The sequence below is a fragment of the Acinonyx jubatus genome, chromosome C2, assembly GCF_027475565.1.
Source record: "Acinonyx jubatus isolate Ajub_Pintada_27869175 chromosome C2, VMU_Ajub_asm_v1.0, whole genome shotgun sequence".
NCBI lineage: Eukaryota > Metazoa > Chordata > Mammalia > Carnivora > Felidae > Acinonyx > Acinonyx jubatus.
Genome location: NC_069384.1, coordinates 102,990,425 through 103,008,923, shown reverse-complemented (window position 1 = coordinate 103,008,923; position 18,499 = coordinate 102,990,425). Strand labels below are relative to the sequence as shown.

The following is an 18,499-nucleotide window of genomic DNA, read 5'->3' as shown; positions in this document are numbered from 1 at the left end:
CTTTAAATGGAAAACAAACACAAATAATACATTTAACTATATTCTAAATGAATAACATACCAACAGTTAAACAAAGGGAAAATGCAAGTAACTTTTGAACACAGGACTTTAACTCTATATACTCAGTATAAAGATAAAAATGAAAGTAAACAAATATTAAACTCTAGTTTTCTGCAGTAGTATAGATTAGCCATTCTGAAACAATCTACTGTGTATTGTAGAATTGAGCAAGTGAGTAAATATATTGAGAATAACAGGAGTCAGCCTCCCTCACTGTTTCCAGGTATAGAAAAAAGAAAGACTAGAATTAACCCTGTGGTATTGAATTGGTGGCATCAGAATGAACTTATGATTTTTAGTATAGAAAGGAAGGAAGGAAAGAAGGAACAGAGGAAAGGGAAGGAAAGAAAACAAAGAGAGGAAAGAGGAAAAAGAAGGGAAGAAGCACAGGAGAAAGAAATCAATAGCTATAGATACGTATGGATTTTTGTTTTATTTTGTCTTGTTTTAGAGTGAAAGAGTGCACATGTCAGTGAGGGGAAAGGAGCAGAGGGAAGGAGGGAGGAAGAGAGAGAGAGAGAGAGAGAGAGAGAGAGAGAGAGAGAGAGAATGTTAAGCAGGCTCCATGCTCAGTGTGGAACCCTACTCAGGGCTCAATACCACAACCCTGAGAAACCTGAGCTGGGAACCCTAGGAAACCTGAGCTGAAGCAAGAGTCAGACACTCAACTGATTGAGCCACCCAGGCACCCCAGATATGTACATTTTTTAATATACATTTATATTCCTATTTCTTAGCTCTCTGAGAGGCCCTTGAAGCAAACACACCCCATTGAAATATTTGCTAGCACTCTCACCTTGGTTTTTAAATACCAATAAGCACCAAGAAAAGAACAGGCGTCCTTGGAGAAAAGGATAGTTTGGGGACTGGGATTGAGAAAGTACAAGATGAGTCCGAAACATTTTGAACCAGCAAAGAAGTGCTCAAAAAATAATGAGGAAACATTACCACACCCCCCCCCCCCAAATTCATTGGAGCTGGCCTGATGGGTCTCCACTGGCCAAATCTGGGACAATTTTCACATTAAAATTTAAAAAATGATAGCAACAGGAGACTCAAGAAATAAATAAGATTATGAGTCTAATCTGACATAAGTAAACAAACACAGGTGAGAGAGGGGAGGCTCTTCTTGCAGCAGAATACCAACTAATCAATATGGAAGGAATTATGAAGTTTTAAAAGAATCACCATTTGGCAACCATCTTAGTAATAAATGATTCAGCCAAATATCATCAATAGATGCTTAAATAGTGGGAGGAAGTTTAAGGAGGAAGAGAACACTTTTATGCAGTCTGAAAGTATCCTCTCGCAAGTGATTTATTAAAACAGAAAAACGGTAACTTTACAGTGGCTTGATTTAGTGAATACAACCTTTCAAAGTAATCAAAGTTAACATCACCAATAATAATGCTGGGTCAAACCAGCATCACAAATCTCTCAATCTGATACCCTAATTATTGCTGCTAAAAAACATGTAAACTGAATCTAATTATGAGGAAATAACAGACAAACATAAACTGAGGGACACTCTGTAAAAATAACAAGCCTGTATTCTTCAAAACTGTCAAGATCATAAAAAAAGACTGAGGAGGCTCTAGATTAAAGGAGGTTCGAGAAATATGACAAAAGCAATGTGTTCCTCTGTACCAGAAAAGAAAACAAATTTCTATAAAAGATATTATTAGGACAATTATTAAAATTTGAATATGAACTATATATTCAATTTAACATCAATGTTAAATTTCCTGATTTTGATCACTGTATTGTGGTTATATAACAGGAAATCCTCATTCTTGGGAAATGTACTGAAGTATTCATGGTTAAAAGGGCATGTCTATAAAATAACCTTAAATACTTGGGAAAAAGACGTGTGTGTTTGTTTGTGTGTAGTGTCATAGGGGGTGGGGGAGAAGAGAGGGAGAGAGCCAATGATAAAGTATATGGGACAAAATGTTAACAATAAATGAATTTGGATAAAGATATGCAGGAGTTATGTGTATAATTCTTACAACCTTTCTGTAAATGTGAAATTATATCAAAATTAAAAGTTTTTTTAAAAAAATCAACCCTTCATTTTATCATCTGAGGTAAGCCAAATTCTAGCTGCGGTTCAGAATTAATCTTCTAAGTGCCAATTACTTTCACACAATATCTCATATAATCAACATTCAGAAAAAATAAGGTTAAAAAAAACTATCATAAGTTGTGTCTGTAAAAGAAGTGGAATCTGATGTGATCGTTTGTCATTACATGCCTTCCTGTCCTCGTTACAAAAGCCCTCTTCTCTTTCTCTTTCCCTTTCCATGGTGGCCTGGGGCCTGTTGTATTCAGTCAACCAGTATCCTATTCCCTTGACTAAAGTGATTCTTTCATGGGCACATGACCCAAGTTTGCACTTGCCAGCAAGAGATAATGAGGAAGCAGCACCCTCTCTGCTGACATTTCTTTTCTAGGATGAGCCTTGGGCTGCTGGCTGCCATCATGCTCACCTTGTGGGGAAAGCCCATCCAAGAGATGGTAAGAACAGGGGCCTAATGCAGCTGTGCTTGAGGATCTACCCCTGGAGTTAGATGAACCAAAAAACTCTATCTGTGCATAAGTTAGCCACATAAGTTTCCATTACTTTTGATGAATGTATTTTTAATTGACATAGTAGGTAAAGTGCAATACAGACAAAAACAGTTCAAGTTGTTTCTATGAAAATAAAAACATTCCCTCCAAAAGTAGAAAGTCATGCTTTTTACTCACCAGTAATAAAGCTACAGTCAAGTTAAATAAATGGAGTTAAATAAATCTCCAACTCTGTTAAGTAGAAATTAACATGTACTAGAAAATAAAGACAATATTTAATAGCTTACTAAATGTTGCATTGTGCCCATGTTTTTTTAGTGTGGTTATGTTATAAAGTTAAACTTGAAGAAATTAGGAACCAAAACTTATAATAGTTTAACAATTATTTTCTGTGAGATCACAGAAAAAGTAAAGGCAAAAGAAAGCTCAGATCAAATCCCAGGATATGCCAGTTTAATTCACTTCCTTTCATGACAATAGTTCTATAGCCTATACACAAACCAAATGACTTCACAGAATATGGATTAAATGTGTAAATGAAGGTATGCAGACCTACAAATATCAGCTTTGTAAAACAACTAAAAGCATAAGTCATACTAAGATATTATGTCTTTTAAATACAAAGATGAGCATATAACATTTATCAAAAACTTACCATCAGAACTTGTAAGGACAAAGCTTTCTGCTTGAGTTTGCTTCTTTATGCCTAAACTTTTTGGAAACCAGTGAAGATCTATTGGGTAAATATCATCAGGAAGCTTTACTATCTGACTTGTTTCACTTGTTAACAAGTTCCACTTCACTATCTGGTGGTCATCACTACATGAATACAGTTCTTCAGCAGTAGTCCAGCCCACACAGCTGACTAATTCTTGATGTGTCAACATGTTAAGGAGACATAAAACACACAAAAGCCTTAAATCTTAATAAAATAATTCACAGATGCAGAGTATAAGAAAAAATAAGGTCAAATGTTTCAAGGTTCTATATATATTTTCATTTCATGACTTTCATACTTTCTCCATAAAAAGGAAAATAAGTATCTACCACAACAGTTGTAAGAAGAATGGAAAGCAAGAAATCCGCATGCCAAAAGAGGAAAAAAAGAAAGATCTGGTGACATGAAAAATTTTAAATTGTGGTATGAAATATTCCATAAATAAGGCCAAATGATACACAAAGACATCTAACAGATCAAAAGGTATGAAAGGATATACACTAAACAGTTGGGGGATAGTTGAGAAGAAAAGGGAACTATAATTTTTAAATTTACATATATCTGTATCATTTATTAGAACAAATGTATTATTTTGATAAGTTTTAAAAAATCAAGGGTTGAAGACTGAAATCTAACAGTAAAATACCTGCTTAACTTACACATTATAATAACAATTTACCTAGGAAAAAACCTACAGCCTAACTGCTAAAACTAAAATCTTACCAAATTTTTTTACATTAAATTCAGGAAACAATTCAATTATAATTTACTTCACCTACATGGTGCATAGCACTAGATAGATATGAACCCTAAAATTCCCACCTTATATAACCCATTTGTTCAGTCTCTGATTTATCACAACGATTTCTACAAATTGAGGTGTTCAAGTTTAGCCCTCTCTTCCTCCATCAGAACAAGCTGCTTACCCTGGCAGAACTGTGTATCTAGGGAAGGTATTTCAGCTCATCATTTACGAGGGACCTTTCTCTTCCTTATATCTGGGTTTCTGTATTACCAGATCATTCCTAGTTGGGTTGTTTTTTCTCTTGTTATTGTATAATCCTTTTACTTCCATCACTTCTCACTAGTGGTTTTTATTGGCTTATCTGAGCAATCAATAAACTCCAATGGAAAAAAAAAGACAATGTGCTATAATTATTCTGGAATATTCTAAGATTTTTTAATACTTCAAAATGACAGATTAAGAAAATAACCAAAAAGGTAAAAGAGAAATTATACGAAGAGTTTAACAGTTTGTACAAATAGGTAATAATGTGGCATTGTAATATTCAGAACTCAAAATATAATCTAAATAAAAGGACCTGAATATCACTAGATCATTACTGAAAAAAGTGTTCCAGTACAACTGTTATAGCCTAAACAATGTCAGGTAAAACCAAGAAAGGAAGAAAATACACATATGTGTGTGTGTGTGTGTGTGTGTGTGTGTGAGCACATACACACACACACATACACACACACACAACACACCCATTCCAAAACAAAAAAACATTAAGTTTACCCTTATATAAAGTGATGTGAGTACATGTCAGACATGTGTGATGTATCTTCAAGAGTATGGGAGAAATGAGGGGACTAACAGATTCAGAAAGTTTAGAAACTCATCATTCTTCAACTTGAAAAGGTAAAAGCAAACAATGAACACAATCAAAAATCTGTAAAATTGTATAAAGCATAAACTCCTGAAGGCACATTTTGAAAAGACAGTAAACATGATTTAAGGAAAAACAAAGGGAATTATATCTTCACTCTAAAGGTAAAATAAGATAATATAAATTTTTAAAGTTTGATCAAATGTCCAAACAGTCCTTTGCTATCTCTGATGAAGGACCACATTTTTCTCTATTTCAAATATATTGTAAAACATTTTGTAAGATAAAACATAAATGAATTATTAGAACAATGATCTTATATTTGGGTGTTGTGACAATGTCAAATTGCTACAAAAATTTCTTACCTCTTACTTTCTAATTTCTGTACGTGTCCCTTCACAGACCTGCAATAAAGTCTACAGATGATTCTTATAGAAGCACTGATATAAATAACTAAGAATGAAGGTAGAGAGGCCTGCCATATTTTCTTGACACATTTTTAGGTATTCTTACTAACAAAATATAGGGTCATGCATTTGAGAAAATATTTATAATAGCTACCTTCCCACATGAAATAATAAAGGTCTGACTGCTCAGATTTCCCCAGCTTATCCTCCACTTTATCATGAGTATGAAGAAACAGAGCAGAGCTCAATGAAAACATACGAGATCACACTAGCAAAGAAATTATTTGGTTTTAAAAAACGCTGCTCTTCAAGATCCTACTAGACTAAACAGAAACTGTGTTTTATGTACTTAAGCTTAGTACTTAAGTAGGGTAAGAAAAATGTCAATAAGAATTTGAAAGTAAGATTTAGAGCAAATAGTTTGCTTTGGAAAATTACCTGCAAAACATGATCTCAAATATTTCAAAAACAATGTAGCTAAATTGCCATTAAAAAGAATTTTTAAAAATCCACTCTTTAGAATATAAAATAGAAAAAAAAACTTTTAACAATACTCTAGTAAGATGATCACAATAAGGTTTGTAAGTATCAAAAGGATATGTTTTGGTTCTTTTAAAAGAGATATCTTCAGTCTCATGTCTCCACTTTCAGCAGAATTTTAAAATGCCACTTGATTGCATTCACTGTAAAAATAAAAGTTGAAGGGAAAATATAAAATGTGCATTAAAAACAAACACATGTACACAAAAAAATAAAAGCAAACAAAACATCTTAGCACTCTAAGGACACTGAAACACCTTTAATACCGTTGGCATCAAATACACGGAAAGAGGAAGAAACTAGTCAGTGTGCTAATCCTGCCAAGGAGTGACTGGAAGCCTTGGGTTGGACTCCAGAGGTCCTCTATAACCTGCCTGAACATACTAAATCTGACCAGGTAAATAATTTCCAAATGCTGTCCTGGGGCCAAATCAAAGGACTCTGTAAACTGGAAACCCCTTAATGGCAGATCAATATTGGTCCTATTGAATGGTTTATACATTAGAATAAATTTCCAAGGTCAGATCAAGGGATCAAGGTCTTAATTTTAATGGCCTTCATTCTGGACCCCACATGGAAATATTATGACATCAACAACCTAGTGGTCTAATCTGAGTGTACATTCTTTTTTTTTTTTTGAGTTTATTTACTTATTTTGAGAGAGAGAGAGAGAGCGCACACGCACGCCTGCATGCATGAGCACGAGTAGGGGAGGGGCAGAGAGAGAGGGAGAGACAGAATCCCAGGCAGGCTTCTCACTGGCAGTGCAGAGCCCAACATGGGGCTCGAATTCACAAACCATGAGATCATGACCTGAGCTGAAATCAAGAGTCAGAAGCTTAACCAACTTAGCCACCCAGGCACCGCAATCTGAGGTGTACATTCTACTGGAGGTAGATACGCTGCCCAATAGTTATGGTTGCCATGGTGGCAATGTGAAAAATAAGTGAGTTATTTAAGGAAGAGGTAATAAATCTCTTATAAAAGTTACATAAAAACCACAATATAATTGCCAAATAAAAATATGGAAAAAGAAGAGTAATACTCCCCCAAATAACCATGTCATCAAACAATATAAATCAAATGGAGCTTCCTCAAAAAATTAAAAAAAGAATTACCCGATAATCCAGTAATCGCACTACTGGGTATTTACCCAAAAAACACAAAAACACTAATTTGAAAGGATATATGTACTCCTATGCTTATTGCACCATTATTTATAATAGCTAAATTACGTTAGGAGCCCAAGTGTCCATTGATAGATGAAAGGATAAAAAAGAAGTGAGACATATATGTATACATAATGGAACACTATTCAGTCATAAAAGAATGAAATCTTGCTATTTGCAGCAACATGGATGGGTCTTGAAAGTATAATGCTAAGCAAAACAAGTTGGTCAGAGGAAGACAAATACTATATGATCTTACTCATATGTGGAACGTGGGAAATAAAACAAAGGGGAAAAAATGAGAGAGAGAGAGAGAGGGAGAGAAACCAAGAAACAGACTCTTAACTATAAAGAACAAACTGATGATTATGAGAGGGGAGGTGGGAGGGGTGATGGGTAAAAAAGGTGATGGGGATTAAAGAGTGCACTTACCATGAAGAGCACTGAGTAATGTATAGAATTGTTGAATCACTATACTGTACACCTGAAACTAATATAACACTGTATGTTAACTATACTGGAATAAAAAAAAAAAAAAACAACTAAACAAAAGGTATAAACTAAGAAAACGCTAAATTGTCTGAGTCTAATTTATAGTGACAGAATTCTGAGTAATATCACTAACCTAAAAAGAAAAAAAATGAAAGTGTATTTAAAGGAAAAAAAAAACACCCTTCACCAAGTAGAAAATTACTGCTAAGTACATTAAAGGAGGTGCTGAGTATAGATTAAGTATTCAGTAGGCCTCCCTTAGATAATTTCTCATTCTCCCAAATCCAAGAAGACTTTTAGATCAGCAAGGTAGTAAATACAGCTGTATTTCAGAGCACCTTTTTCACTTACTCTGCTCATAAATTTGTTAGACTAGGTCGGGGTGAGAGTAGCAATAGGGACTGTTAAAAAAAAAAACACAGAAAAAAATCTGAAGTTTTATGGTCAACTAATATGCTATTGGGGTCAGAAACCTTTCTCCTCCTGCTAGTTCACCTAGGGAGATTTCTGTTCTTCAGAAGTATGCATCTGTGTATAGTAGCCAGAGCAAGAACACACTTTCTCCTAGGCATTCTTTCCAAGCTTACTTTTTGGTCCTTAGGAGCACCTTTTGTACTTTTCTCAAAACTCCTTCCTCCCTTTCATCAGAACTTCTCTAATTACAGGGGAAACGAGCAAAAACATTTACGAAATGTTGCTTTTTCACAATAATTCAAATTCGCCAAGCTTATAAGGATTTTAAAAGAATAAAGGCAGAGAAATAGTTGCTTCTGGAAATGACAACGCAATAGATAAGAAAATATATATACAATCTGAATATATAATTACACTCACTTAAAAGATCTTTAGCAAAGACATGATGTATCCTACATCAAAATACCTCAAATTGCTGAAATTCATAACAATTAAGAATAATTCCTTACCAAAGATATTATAATCCCATATAAATAGTAAAGGCAGTATGGTGTTTACAAGAAAGGTATCTGCAACCATTCAGAAACGTGGTGCCAAGGAATCAGAGGGTGGCATTCTAACACTGGGAAGATTCTCCCTTGCTCAGACAGATTTTCTCCATACATCCTATTTAGCTGAGATCATCTGCTGAGATCATCTGCATGATATGTGCATTGTGATGTGAGACTGGAGAGAGGAATAATGGAAAAGTAGTATTCGAGCATAGCCAATTTGGGGAAGTGCAAAGCTGTCTGAGGACTGCACTGAGGCTTTTTTTTCTGGTCACCAAGGATCTGACCAGTCAATAGTATTTGGGGAGAGGGAGTGGCTGGGGTAGGGGAGATAATTGTAAGAAAATCTCTAGAGGATAGCTAACTTGATTTATTTTGCAACTTTATATGGGAAGCAGATGGGAACAACTATGCCTTTGCTACTAAAAATCATTGATCACTGATAAATTGCTTTTGGTCCAGTATGGGTCAACATTCATGGGGCTTAAAAGGAAAAAATATGCCCAGCAAACCCTGATAGTCCAGCTACCAAAATATACTCCAAATCTGGTCACTTCTCTGTGCCTCCATCATAGTCCAAAGCCATCATCATCTTCTACATCCATTACTGCAGTAAACCCAGAACTAATCTTCCTGCTCCTACACTTACCACTTCAAATTCTTCTAAGTACAGCAGCCATAATGCTTTTAAGGTTGAGTCAGATCACAACAGCCAGTATTCGTCAGTATGGCTAAGACACAAGTGAGTGAAGGGAGTGGCAGGAAATTGGGAACGAAGAGGAGGGACACACAGATCATGAAAGGGCTTGGAAAACCACGATAAGAGCTTTGGTTTTTCTTCTGAATGAATGGAGAAGCCAGTAGAGGGTTATGAGCAAAGAAGTGATATGATCTGACTTACATTGTTAAAGTGGCAATATGGATGGTATGAAAAAAAAAAAGATCAAGGATGAGCAAGACTGAAAGCAGAGAGGCCAGTTAAGATTTCACTAATCCACAAGAGCAATCAAAGTGGCTTGAATGAGGAGGGTAGTAATGGCACAAATGGTATGAAGTGGGCACATTCTGAAAATATTTTGAAAGACGATTCCACAGGATTTGTTGATGTATTGGGTTTAAGAGAAAGAAGAGCCAAATAATGACTCTAAGGTTTCAACAGGTAGAATGCAGTTGCCATTTACTGAGATGAGGAAGATGGAGTGAGAAACAGGTTGGAAGGAGGATATCAAAAATTCTGTCTTGAATTTGTTAAGTTCAAGGTGTCCATTATACATCCAAATGGAGAATTCAAGGAGAAAATGGATATCCAAGTTTGGAGTCAAGGGAGAGGTCAGAGCTAGAGATCTCAATGAGATATTAGTTTGTGGGTTATCAGCACAAAGATCATATTCAAAACCACGGTGTAAGATAAGACTTAGAACATAAAAATGTGGTAGCTTCAATGGTCTAGAAGTCCTATGAAACTCTGAAGAATTGTCAACATTAAGATTCAAGAGGAAGTGGGGCACCTGGGTGGCTCAGTCAGTTAAGTGCCAGAATCTTGACTTCAGCTCAGGCCATGACCTCATGGTTCATGAGATAGAGCCCCACATCAGGCTCTACGCTGACAGCACACAGCCTGCTTGGGATTCTCTCTCTCCCCTTTCTCTCAGCCCCTTTCCCGCTCAAGATAAATAAACATTTAAAAAAAAGATTCTAGAGGAAGTAAAACAGAGAAAAATAAGTGGAGATACATAGACAATGGGATGCTTAAAACAGATTTGGGGAGAGAATGTAGATATTGGTAATGATAAGTTAGGTTAAGACTGTCAAAGTGGATGTATGAGATCAAGGAACCAAGAGGCCAGGGAAAGGAATGGATTTATTTGTGGATGTTAAATCACTGAGAATAATGATAATAATAGTGGTGGGGGATAAAGACAGCTAGCCAGGTGCTAAAATATTCATTGAATGAGGAAAAATAGAAAAGAGACCTACAGCTGACTACAAAAAGACAGGATAAAGAATGGTTTAATCTGGTAGGACTCCTTTTAAAGGGACTAGGGAATTTTAAAGAAGAAGAGAAAGAGACTCAATTGTCCAGATACATCAGTGAAGAACAAGGCCCTTTGACATATAGGATTCTGGGAGGCAAAACAGCCTCCACTTGATGAGGCCAGGGGGGAAGCAGTTTCCTTAGATTTAAGGAGATTTCCTTAGATTTAACCAGATTTAGGTTAGACTAACAAGGTAAAGCAATCATTCAGAGTAAAAGTTGAGGATGCAGATTTGGCCAATGACACACCGTGAGTTCAAAAAGGTCGAGTTTTAGATGGGGAGGAACTAAGAGTTTGGGACAGATGGTGGGAAATGGTAGAAATGGCCAGCTGCCTCTCCAATATTCACTCATCCCTGCTTCTGTGGTAGTAGAATCTGAATTTTTGCTGTACACCTTGCTACCTAGAGTAAAACTATGTTTCCTAAGTGCCCTCAAAACTAGTGTGGCCACATAGGGCATTAACAATTCTGAAACCCACATGGAGATACTACAGCATCATCAACTTAGTGTCCCAATCTGGGATTTACACTCTGGGGGGTTAGATAACAATGCCCAACAGTTGTGGTTAGCCACAGCAGCAATATGAAAAGTAAATGAGTTACTTAAGGAAGCCATTTTATTAACTCTTATAAAAGTTTTATAAATCACAATATAACTGACAAATAAAAACTTGGAAAATAAGGGGTGCATGGGTGGCTCAGTTGGTTAAGTGTCCGACTTCAGCTCAGGTTGTGATCTTGCAGCTCGTGAGTTCAAGCCCCGCGTCTGACTCTGGGCTGACAGCTCAGAGCCTGGAGCCTGCTTGGGATTCTGTATCTTCATCTCTCTCTGCCCCTCCCCTACTCTCTCTATCTCTCTTTCTCTCTCTCTCAAAAATAAATAAACATTAAAAAAACATTTTTTTTTTTAAATTGGAAAATAAAAGTAATACTCCTGGGGCACCTGGGTGGCTCAGTTAGTTGAGCGTCTGACTTCACCTCAGGTCATGATCTCACGGTTTGTGGGTTTGAGCCCTGCATCAGGCTCTCTGCTGTCAGCGCAGAGCCTGCTTTGAACCTTCTGTCTCCCTCTCTTTCTGCCCCTACCCTGTCCTCACGTGTGCTCTCTCTCTCTCTCAAAATAAATAAATAAACAATAGTTTATTTTGAGAGAGAGAGCAAGAAGAGGGGAGGAGCAGAGAGAGAGGGAGAGAGAATCCCAAGCAGGCTCCACACTGTCAGCATGGAGCCCCACACATGGCTCATCTCATGAGCCACGAGATCACAACCTGAGCCGAAACCAAGAGCCCCACCCAGGCACCCATCAAAAATAAAGACATTAAAAAAATAAAAAGAGTAATACTGTCAAGCCATGTTATCAAGGCCATGTATCACAAAGCAGCAACAAGATAGAAGGAACCAAGATTCTTGACCTTGTGGAGAGTCATATCAGCCTTGTATCAACTATTCACAGATAGAGAATAAAGTTTTATCATGTGTAAGTTACCATCATCAATGGCTAAACCTAATAATGAACTAACACAGGGAATTAATCATAAATGTGGAGACTGATGTATACACGGATGTAAGGTATGCTGAAATAGTTCCAATGGTCTTTCAAGGGAAGGTGGATAGGCAATTTAAATGGTTGCCTTCTTTCTGGAACTGGCCTCTTAGGTAGTTTGTAGTTTGATGCAGCATTTTGTAAGGGAGGAAGAAGCAACCTTCCTAAGAGCACATGGAACTCTGTGGGATTCCTTTTCAATCTGTTAGGATCTACTTCCATGGGCAGTTTAGGGAAGAAAAGGAATTGCAGAATTATAGAGTAAATAAATTTCACCAGCCTTTTCTCCTAATTTTCCCAACCTTAAACTGTGGGCTCAGTCTCTGTACCTCCTCTATAACTACACTCATCACCATGGTGGTATCACCTAGTTTCATGGCTTACTATAAAGTCAAATATATTGACTACATAGTGACAACTTACAATTTCTTATCTCCAGTTCAGACCTCTCCACTGAACCTGACTTTTATATCTAACTGATTATTTGACAACTTATCTGAATGTCTAACAGACATCTCAAACTTGGGATCCAAATAAAACTCCTGATCTTTCCTCCAACTTCAGTCCTTCCACAGCCTTACCCATCTCAGTAAATGGTAATTCCTTTCTTCCACTTGTACAGGCCAAAAACTTTAGAATTACCACTGACTCTTACATCCAAATCCAATTTTTAAAAATGAAAACTTTTACACTTTGTCTTCAGAATATCTGATTTTCACCACTCCCAATGCTATGACTCCAGTTCAAGGTGCTACCATTTGTTAACCTAAATTATAATAACCTCCTAGCTGGCCTCTAACCCCTCATGATCTGTACTCACCATGGCAGCCAAAGTGACTGCTTTAAAATAGATCACGGCATTTCTCTGCTGAAAATACTCTAATGGCTTCCTATCTTACTCAGAGTTAAAACAAAGTTCTTACAATGGTGTTCAATGCTTTTATTAATCTAATTCCTCTAATGGTTAATTTTATGTGTCAACCTGGCTACACAATGGTGCCCAGCTATTTGGGCAAATGCTAGTCTAAATGTTGTTGTAAATGTATTTTTTAGAAGTGGTTAACAGTTACATCAGTCAACTTACAGTAAAGCAGATTACCCTGCATACTGTGAGTGGGCTCCATCTAATCAGTTGAAGGCCTTATGAGCAAAGACCACAGTTTGCTAAAGAAGGAATTGTGCCTCCAGACTGCAACACAGAACGTTTGTCTGAGTTTCCAGCCTTTGGACTCAAGACTACAACATCAACTCTTCTTTCTCTGGAGAGCCCTAATATACCCATTATTTCTCTGACCTCACCTGTTTCCTCACTCTTTTCACTCAAATTGCTCCAACCACATGAACCTCTGTTTTTCTTCTAACATACTAAGCATGCTCCTGCCTTGGGACCTTTGTACTTGTATTCTTTGTCTGAAATCCCTGCCCCTCCCCCATAGCTGCGTGGTTTACTCCTCTACCCTCATTTACATCTTTCCCCCAAAGTCACCTCAGTAAAGCCTTCTCTGTATACCCTATTTAAGGCCATTTGCCATATTATGCATTTTACTTACCGTTTCCCCTTCTAAAATGTAAGCTCCTTAAGTGTAAGAATTTTTGTATTTAGTTCATTCCTATATCCTCTGCAACTAAAACCATCCTTGCATACAATAAAATGGAATCAGCAGGCATAGCTCATAAGTGTAGAAGTTAAAGGTATATGAGTGTACATATAATGATATTTAAGTGTAGAGGCTAAAGGAAGAAACAGAATAGTAGCTATAAAGGCCTTTTAAACTAGGAGAGACCTCAGTATGTTTGGGAGCAAAGGAGGAAGTACCAGTGGAGAGAGAAAGATTGGCAATACAACAGAAGTAGAGGATAACTAAGACAGCATGGTCCCCCATGAAGTCATTTGATCATGGACACTGATAAACACATAAATGAACAGTTCACAGAAATATATATACAGACCATCAGAAGGCAAGCAAAAACATGAAACAAGCCTCAGTTATAATTAAAGAAATGAAAACTAAAACAACTAGATACCATATTTCTGTTATCAGAGTGGTCAAGTGCAAAATACCCAGAATCCAGGGCTGGTGTATGGAGAAACAAATACTCCCATACATTACTGAAGGGCAGGTAAATTAGTGCTAATTGTCATTCATTCTTTTGCTCTCCACTCCAAAACCTTTGACTGCTATGAGTCTTTTCCCCATTATAAAAAAAAAAATTATTACCTCTCTAGCCTTCCTTACAGCTAGGACACAGGCAAGTAGCCCAGACTCCGCCAATCTGACACATCTGTGCTTTATTTTGGGTTAGAAGCTACTGATTCAATGGAAGTATCATATAAGGAATCTACCTCGGGAATAATTCCTAATCACAGGAATTTATCATATACATACAAATGTACACCAAGATATCTATGCAACTACATAAGCCTGTTTATTGCAGAACTCTGTATAGTTCTATCAAAAATGAAATTTAAATGTTTACGACAAATCACACACTCATGTTGTGGATATATGTACTTATAATGTGAAACAGGGTTAGAACCAAGAAACTAGAACAAAGAATTAATGTTAAGAATTAGACTTAACATTGTGCTAATTGAAATAATCCAGTCACAAAAGAACAGATAATATATGTCTCACTTACATGAAGTACCTAGAGTAGTCAAATTCATAGGGACAGAAAGTAGAGTGGTGGTTGCCAGGGGCTGGGGGCAGGGGAGAAGAATGAGAAGTTATTATTTAATGGGTACAGAGTTTCAGTTCTGCAAGATGAGAAGAGTTCTGTGGATAGATGGAAGTGATAGTAGTATAATAATATAAATGTACTTAATGCCACTGAACTATACACTTAAAAATGGTTAAATGGTTTACAAAAAATGGAAAAAAAATTAGATTTAAGAATTAAAACTAAGAGGTAGAATCACTAACAAAATGAGAAAAAATTTAGGCAGGAAAGAGGGAAGGCATAATTTATCAACTTATAGATAAGAAATAGACAAGCCTCAGTAGTGAACAGGAATGTGAAGAATAGATAAAGCACAAGAGCTAGATCATACCAAGTTCTGTTTGGGTCATTTGCATACTGGCTAACCCTTGGGTATTGATATTAAAACTAATACCCAAGTCCCTATTTTTGACTACCCAAGTCCCTATTTTTAAAAGCGCAATTTTTATGAACAGTTTTCTAAATTGATGGCTCTGATCAGACTCCTGTGACTCTTTCCCAGGAAAGCAAGGAGGAAGAGAGAGGCAGATCTTTTACTCAGGTTTGTCCCACCATAAAAATACTTGCAGACTTGGGGCGCCTGGGTGGCCAAGTCAGTGAAGCTTCCAACTCTTGATTTCAGCTCAGGTCATGATCTCACAGTTGGTGAGATCCAGTCTGGCATCCAGCTCTGCACTGACAGTGAGGAGCTTGCGGGATTCTCTCTCTCCTTCTCTCTCTGCCCCTCCCCTGCTCTCTCTCTCTCTCTCTCTCTCTCTCTCTCTCAAAATAAATACTTTAAAAAAAAAATCACTTGCAGACTAGAGCTAAGATTTCTTGCCTGGCAGGGAAGAGAGAAGCAGGCTCATCATTTCCAGGGACAGATTCAAAGTCATAACAAGCAAAGGAAGCAGGCTTGTGAAAGGCCATAGAGTTCAATTACTAAAGACCTCCAACCCCATCCCACTCCAATTCCTGTATGCATTTGCTAAAGTATATGTGTCTGCTGTGGTACTTACATTTCCCTGCAATTCTAGCTATGATTATACCTAGCTCTTGCCAACCAGACTTTTATTATTCTTGTTTGCTATATTTATAATCCTTTTGCAGGGTGACCTGATAAATTCTAGCCTATAAACCATGTGATTCTCAAATCTGGAATAAGTAGTCATCTTTCGTTCATCCTTTTAATTCATCACCTAGCATAAAAGAACCACAGTCAGCAATATGCTAAAGTGCTGTGCAACTATTTAAAAAATGAAATGAATCTGTGTGTATTGAATCTGTATGTATTGATACAGAAAGATGTCTATAATGTTTAATGACAAAAGCAAAGTTAGCAGTATTATATAACACACACTTTTTTGTATAAATAAAAAGGGATATATGTTTAAGCTCGTGTATTTTAAAACATTTTTCTAGGAAGAGGAGCAAGACAAAGGAGACCTCTGTGAGGGTAGTGACATTGGGATGAGAAGGGAGGCTTTTAATGATCATTTTATGTTTCCGTACTGTTTAGTTTTTACCATGTTCATAGTATTTTATATGTCTATACACTTATATATTTAGCATAGGATTATCTGATTGGATGATGGCCCAGTTTTCTTTACGCACTTCTGCATTTGAAAAAAAAAAAACTAATAATTTTTTTTCATAGGATCACCATTCTCATTCTCTTTAAAGTCTCTACTGTATTTGACCCTCTTATTGAAACTTTTACCTACTGATCTTCCAGATACTGTATTGTTTTCTTCCTTATATAAAATAGGGCTAACAATACCTACTTCACAGGTTGGTTATGATTAAATGTATATAAAATATCCAGTAAAGTGCCTGGAACATAGTAAGAACTAAATAATTATTAGCTATTCATAGTGAAAATTGGTTTTTGTCACTCTACATATATTCACTCTTTTCCTAGCTACAAAGAATTTTTCTCCACTACCCCACTTTTAGCCCATGTGGCTTCAGTGAAGCCAGCATGAGAGAGACTAAAGCCAATTAGAACATTCCATTCCCTTTGCACAGAGACTGTTTCACAGGTGGCCCAGGACTTTTATTCAAATAAATGATGGGGAAGAAAAACTCTCCTTACCCCTGGTCTTTAATTTTAGAAGATTTGAGGCTGGAGTTACCATAGCCATCTTACCACACCAAGGGAAGGGCCTGTAGGTGCCAGAGACCACTATATGAAAGTAATGCCAAGACAACGGAATGCAAAGCAGAGCAAAGAAATCCTGTGTCTTTATTTGAACACTAAATCCAGTGACACTCACCTGATTTTTCGATTATGGAAGCCAATTTATTTTTTCTCAAGACAATTTAGATTAGGTTTTCTTGTTACCTATAATCTAGAATCCTGAGACATTACCATAATCATTTCTTTCTAGATTCTAAGAAGTGACAGTTTCTGGTGCTATTCTCTCTTTATTTACAACCTTAAAAACTAATCTATTTTTATGTTTCAACCATTCACATAGTACCATCTCATCCTATTTTCTTCCCTAACCTATATTCTCTTTCTCTGCTGCCCACTGGATATATCTTTCCTAATTCCAACCTACATGAATAAAAGCAAACTCATTTTTCAAAACAGTCTTTCCCCAGAAAACCATTCCACTTCCTCACTTCCTTTTTTTTGTGTTAAGATAGGTGAGAATTTCAATAACATTCATGTACTAATATACGAAGTGCATGTATATACATATATATACACACACATGTATTATACATATGCATATATGTCATATATAAAATGTATAATATGTAAATGTATAACATTATATTATCAAGATGAATATACACCATTATCTATGCTGTTCTATAGTCAATTTATTAATCTTTCCTTTTTAAAGATTTTATTTTTAAGTAATCTCTACACCCAACTTGGGGCTGAACCTTGACCCTGAGGTCAAGAGTCACACGTTCCACTGACTGAGCTGGTCAGGCCCAATCAATTTATTAATCTGAACAAATTCTCTAAGTATTTATTCATTACTTACATAAACCCATGTTTATTTATTCATTTTTATTTATTAATTAATATCTAATTAATCCAAATATTTATAATTAACTAAAACTTGATTAACATTTTTAAAGGTTTATCCACAAATCTAATATCAGACTTTATGAATGTTGAAACCACATTAGAAGACAGACAAAAAACATTTTTCTTTTTTTTGGGAGTGAAAGAGAAAGAGGGAGAGGGAGAGTGTGCGTGGGGGAAGGGCACAAGGAGAGGGAGAGAGAGAATCTTAAGCAGGGCTCAATCCCCTGACCCTGGGATCATGACCTGAGCCAAAATCAAGAGGGGGCACCTAACCAACTGAGCCACCCAGGAACCCCAAAAAACATTATTATGATGACGACAAAACTTAACTGTGCACTTAAGGAATTGCAAATGTGGATTTGAATTCTAATTCCGATTGTTCTCTTTGAATTTATTCTTATTTCTTCCTATGTGGTACAGTTTCACTTTTAAAATGTAAAAAGTGAGGGTTCTGTTCTCAGACTGCCTGAAATTACACATAATGGTTGTTAGTAGATGATTTTGGATCAGAAAGATGAGACTTGCTTTACTTTCCCAAATGACTGTAAATTAGTCATCCCAATCTGACCAGCTTCTTTTTATAATTAAACTGTTAATTTCATGAGAAGTATCCAAAGTATTGGAAGGGATCAATC

At 36.4% G+C, this 18,499-nt stretch overlaps 1 protein-coding gene across 5 annotated transcripts in view; it reads right to left on the bottom strand.

The window, feature by feature from the left end:
* The window catches only part of IFT80 (intraflagellar transport 80), a 134,424-nt gene that overhangs the window by 113,362 nt on the left and 2,563 nt on the right, over window positions 1-18,499 (bottom strand). For 3 of the 5 annotated variants that reach the window (XM_053221254.1, XM_053221255.1, XM_053221257.1), the window contains exons 2-3: window positions 5,972-6,052; window positions 3,287-3,510 (exon numbers count right to left, since the gene is read on the bottom strand). The exons of the other annotated variants lie outside the window; for them this stretch is intronic. In XM_053221254.1, the coding sequence (XP_053077229.1) occupies window positions 3,287-3,510; window positions 5,972-6,006 (259 nt within the window). In that variant the 5' untranslated portion in view covers window positions 6,007-6,052. The remainder of the gene's footprint in view (window positions 1-3,286; window positions 3,511-5,971; window positions 6,053-18,499) is intronic. 5 annotated transcript variants of the gene reach the window in all.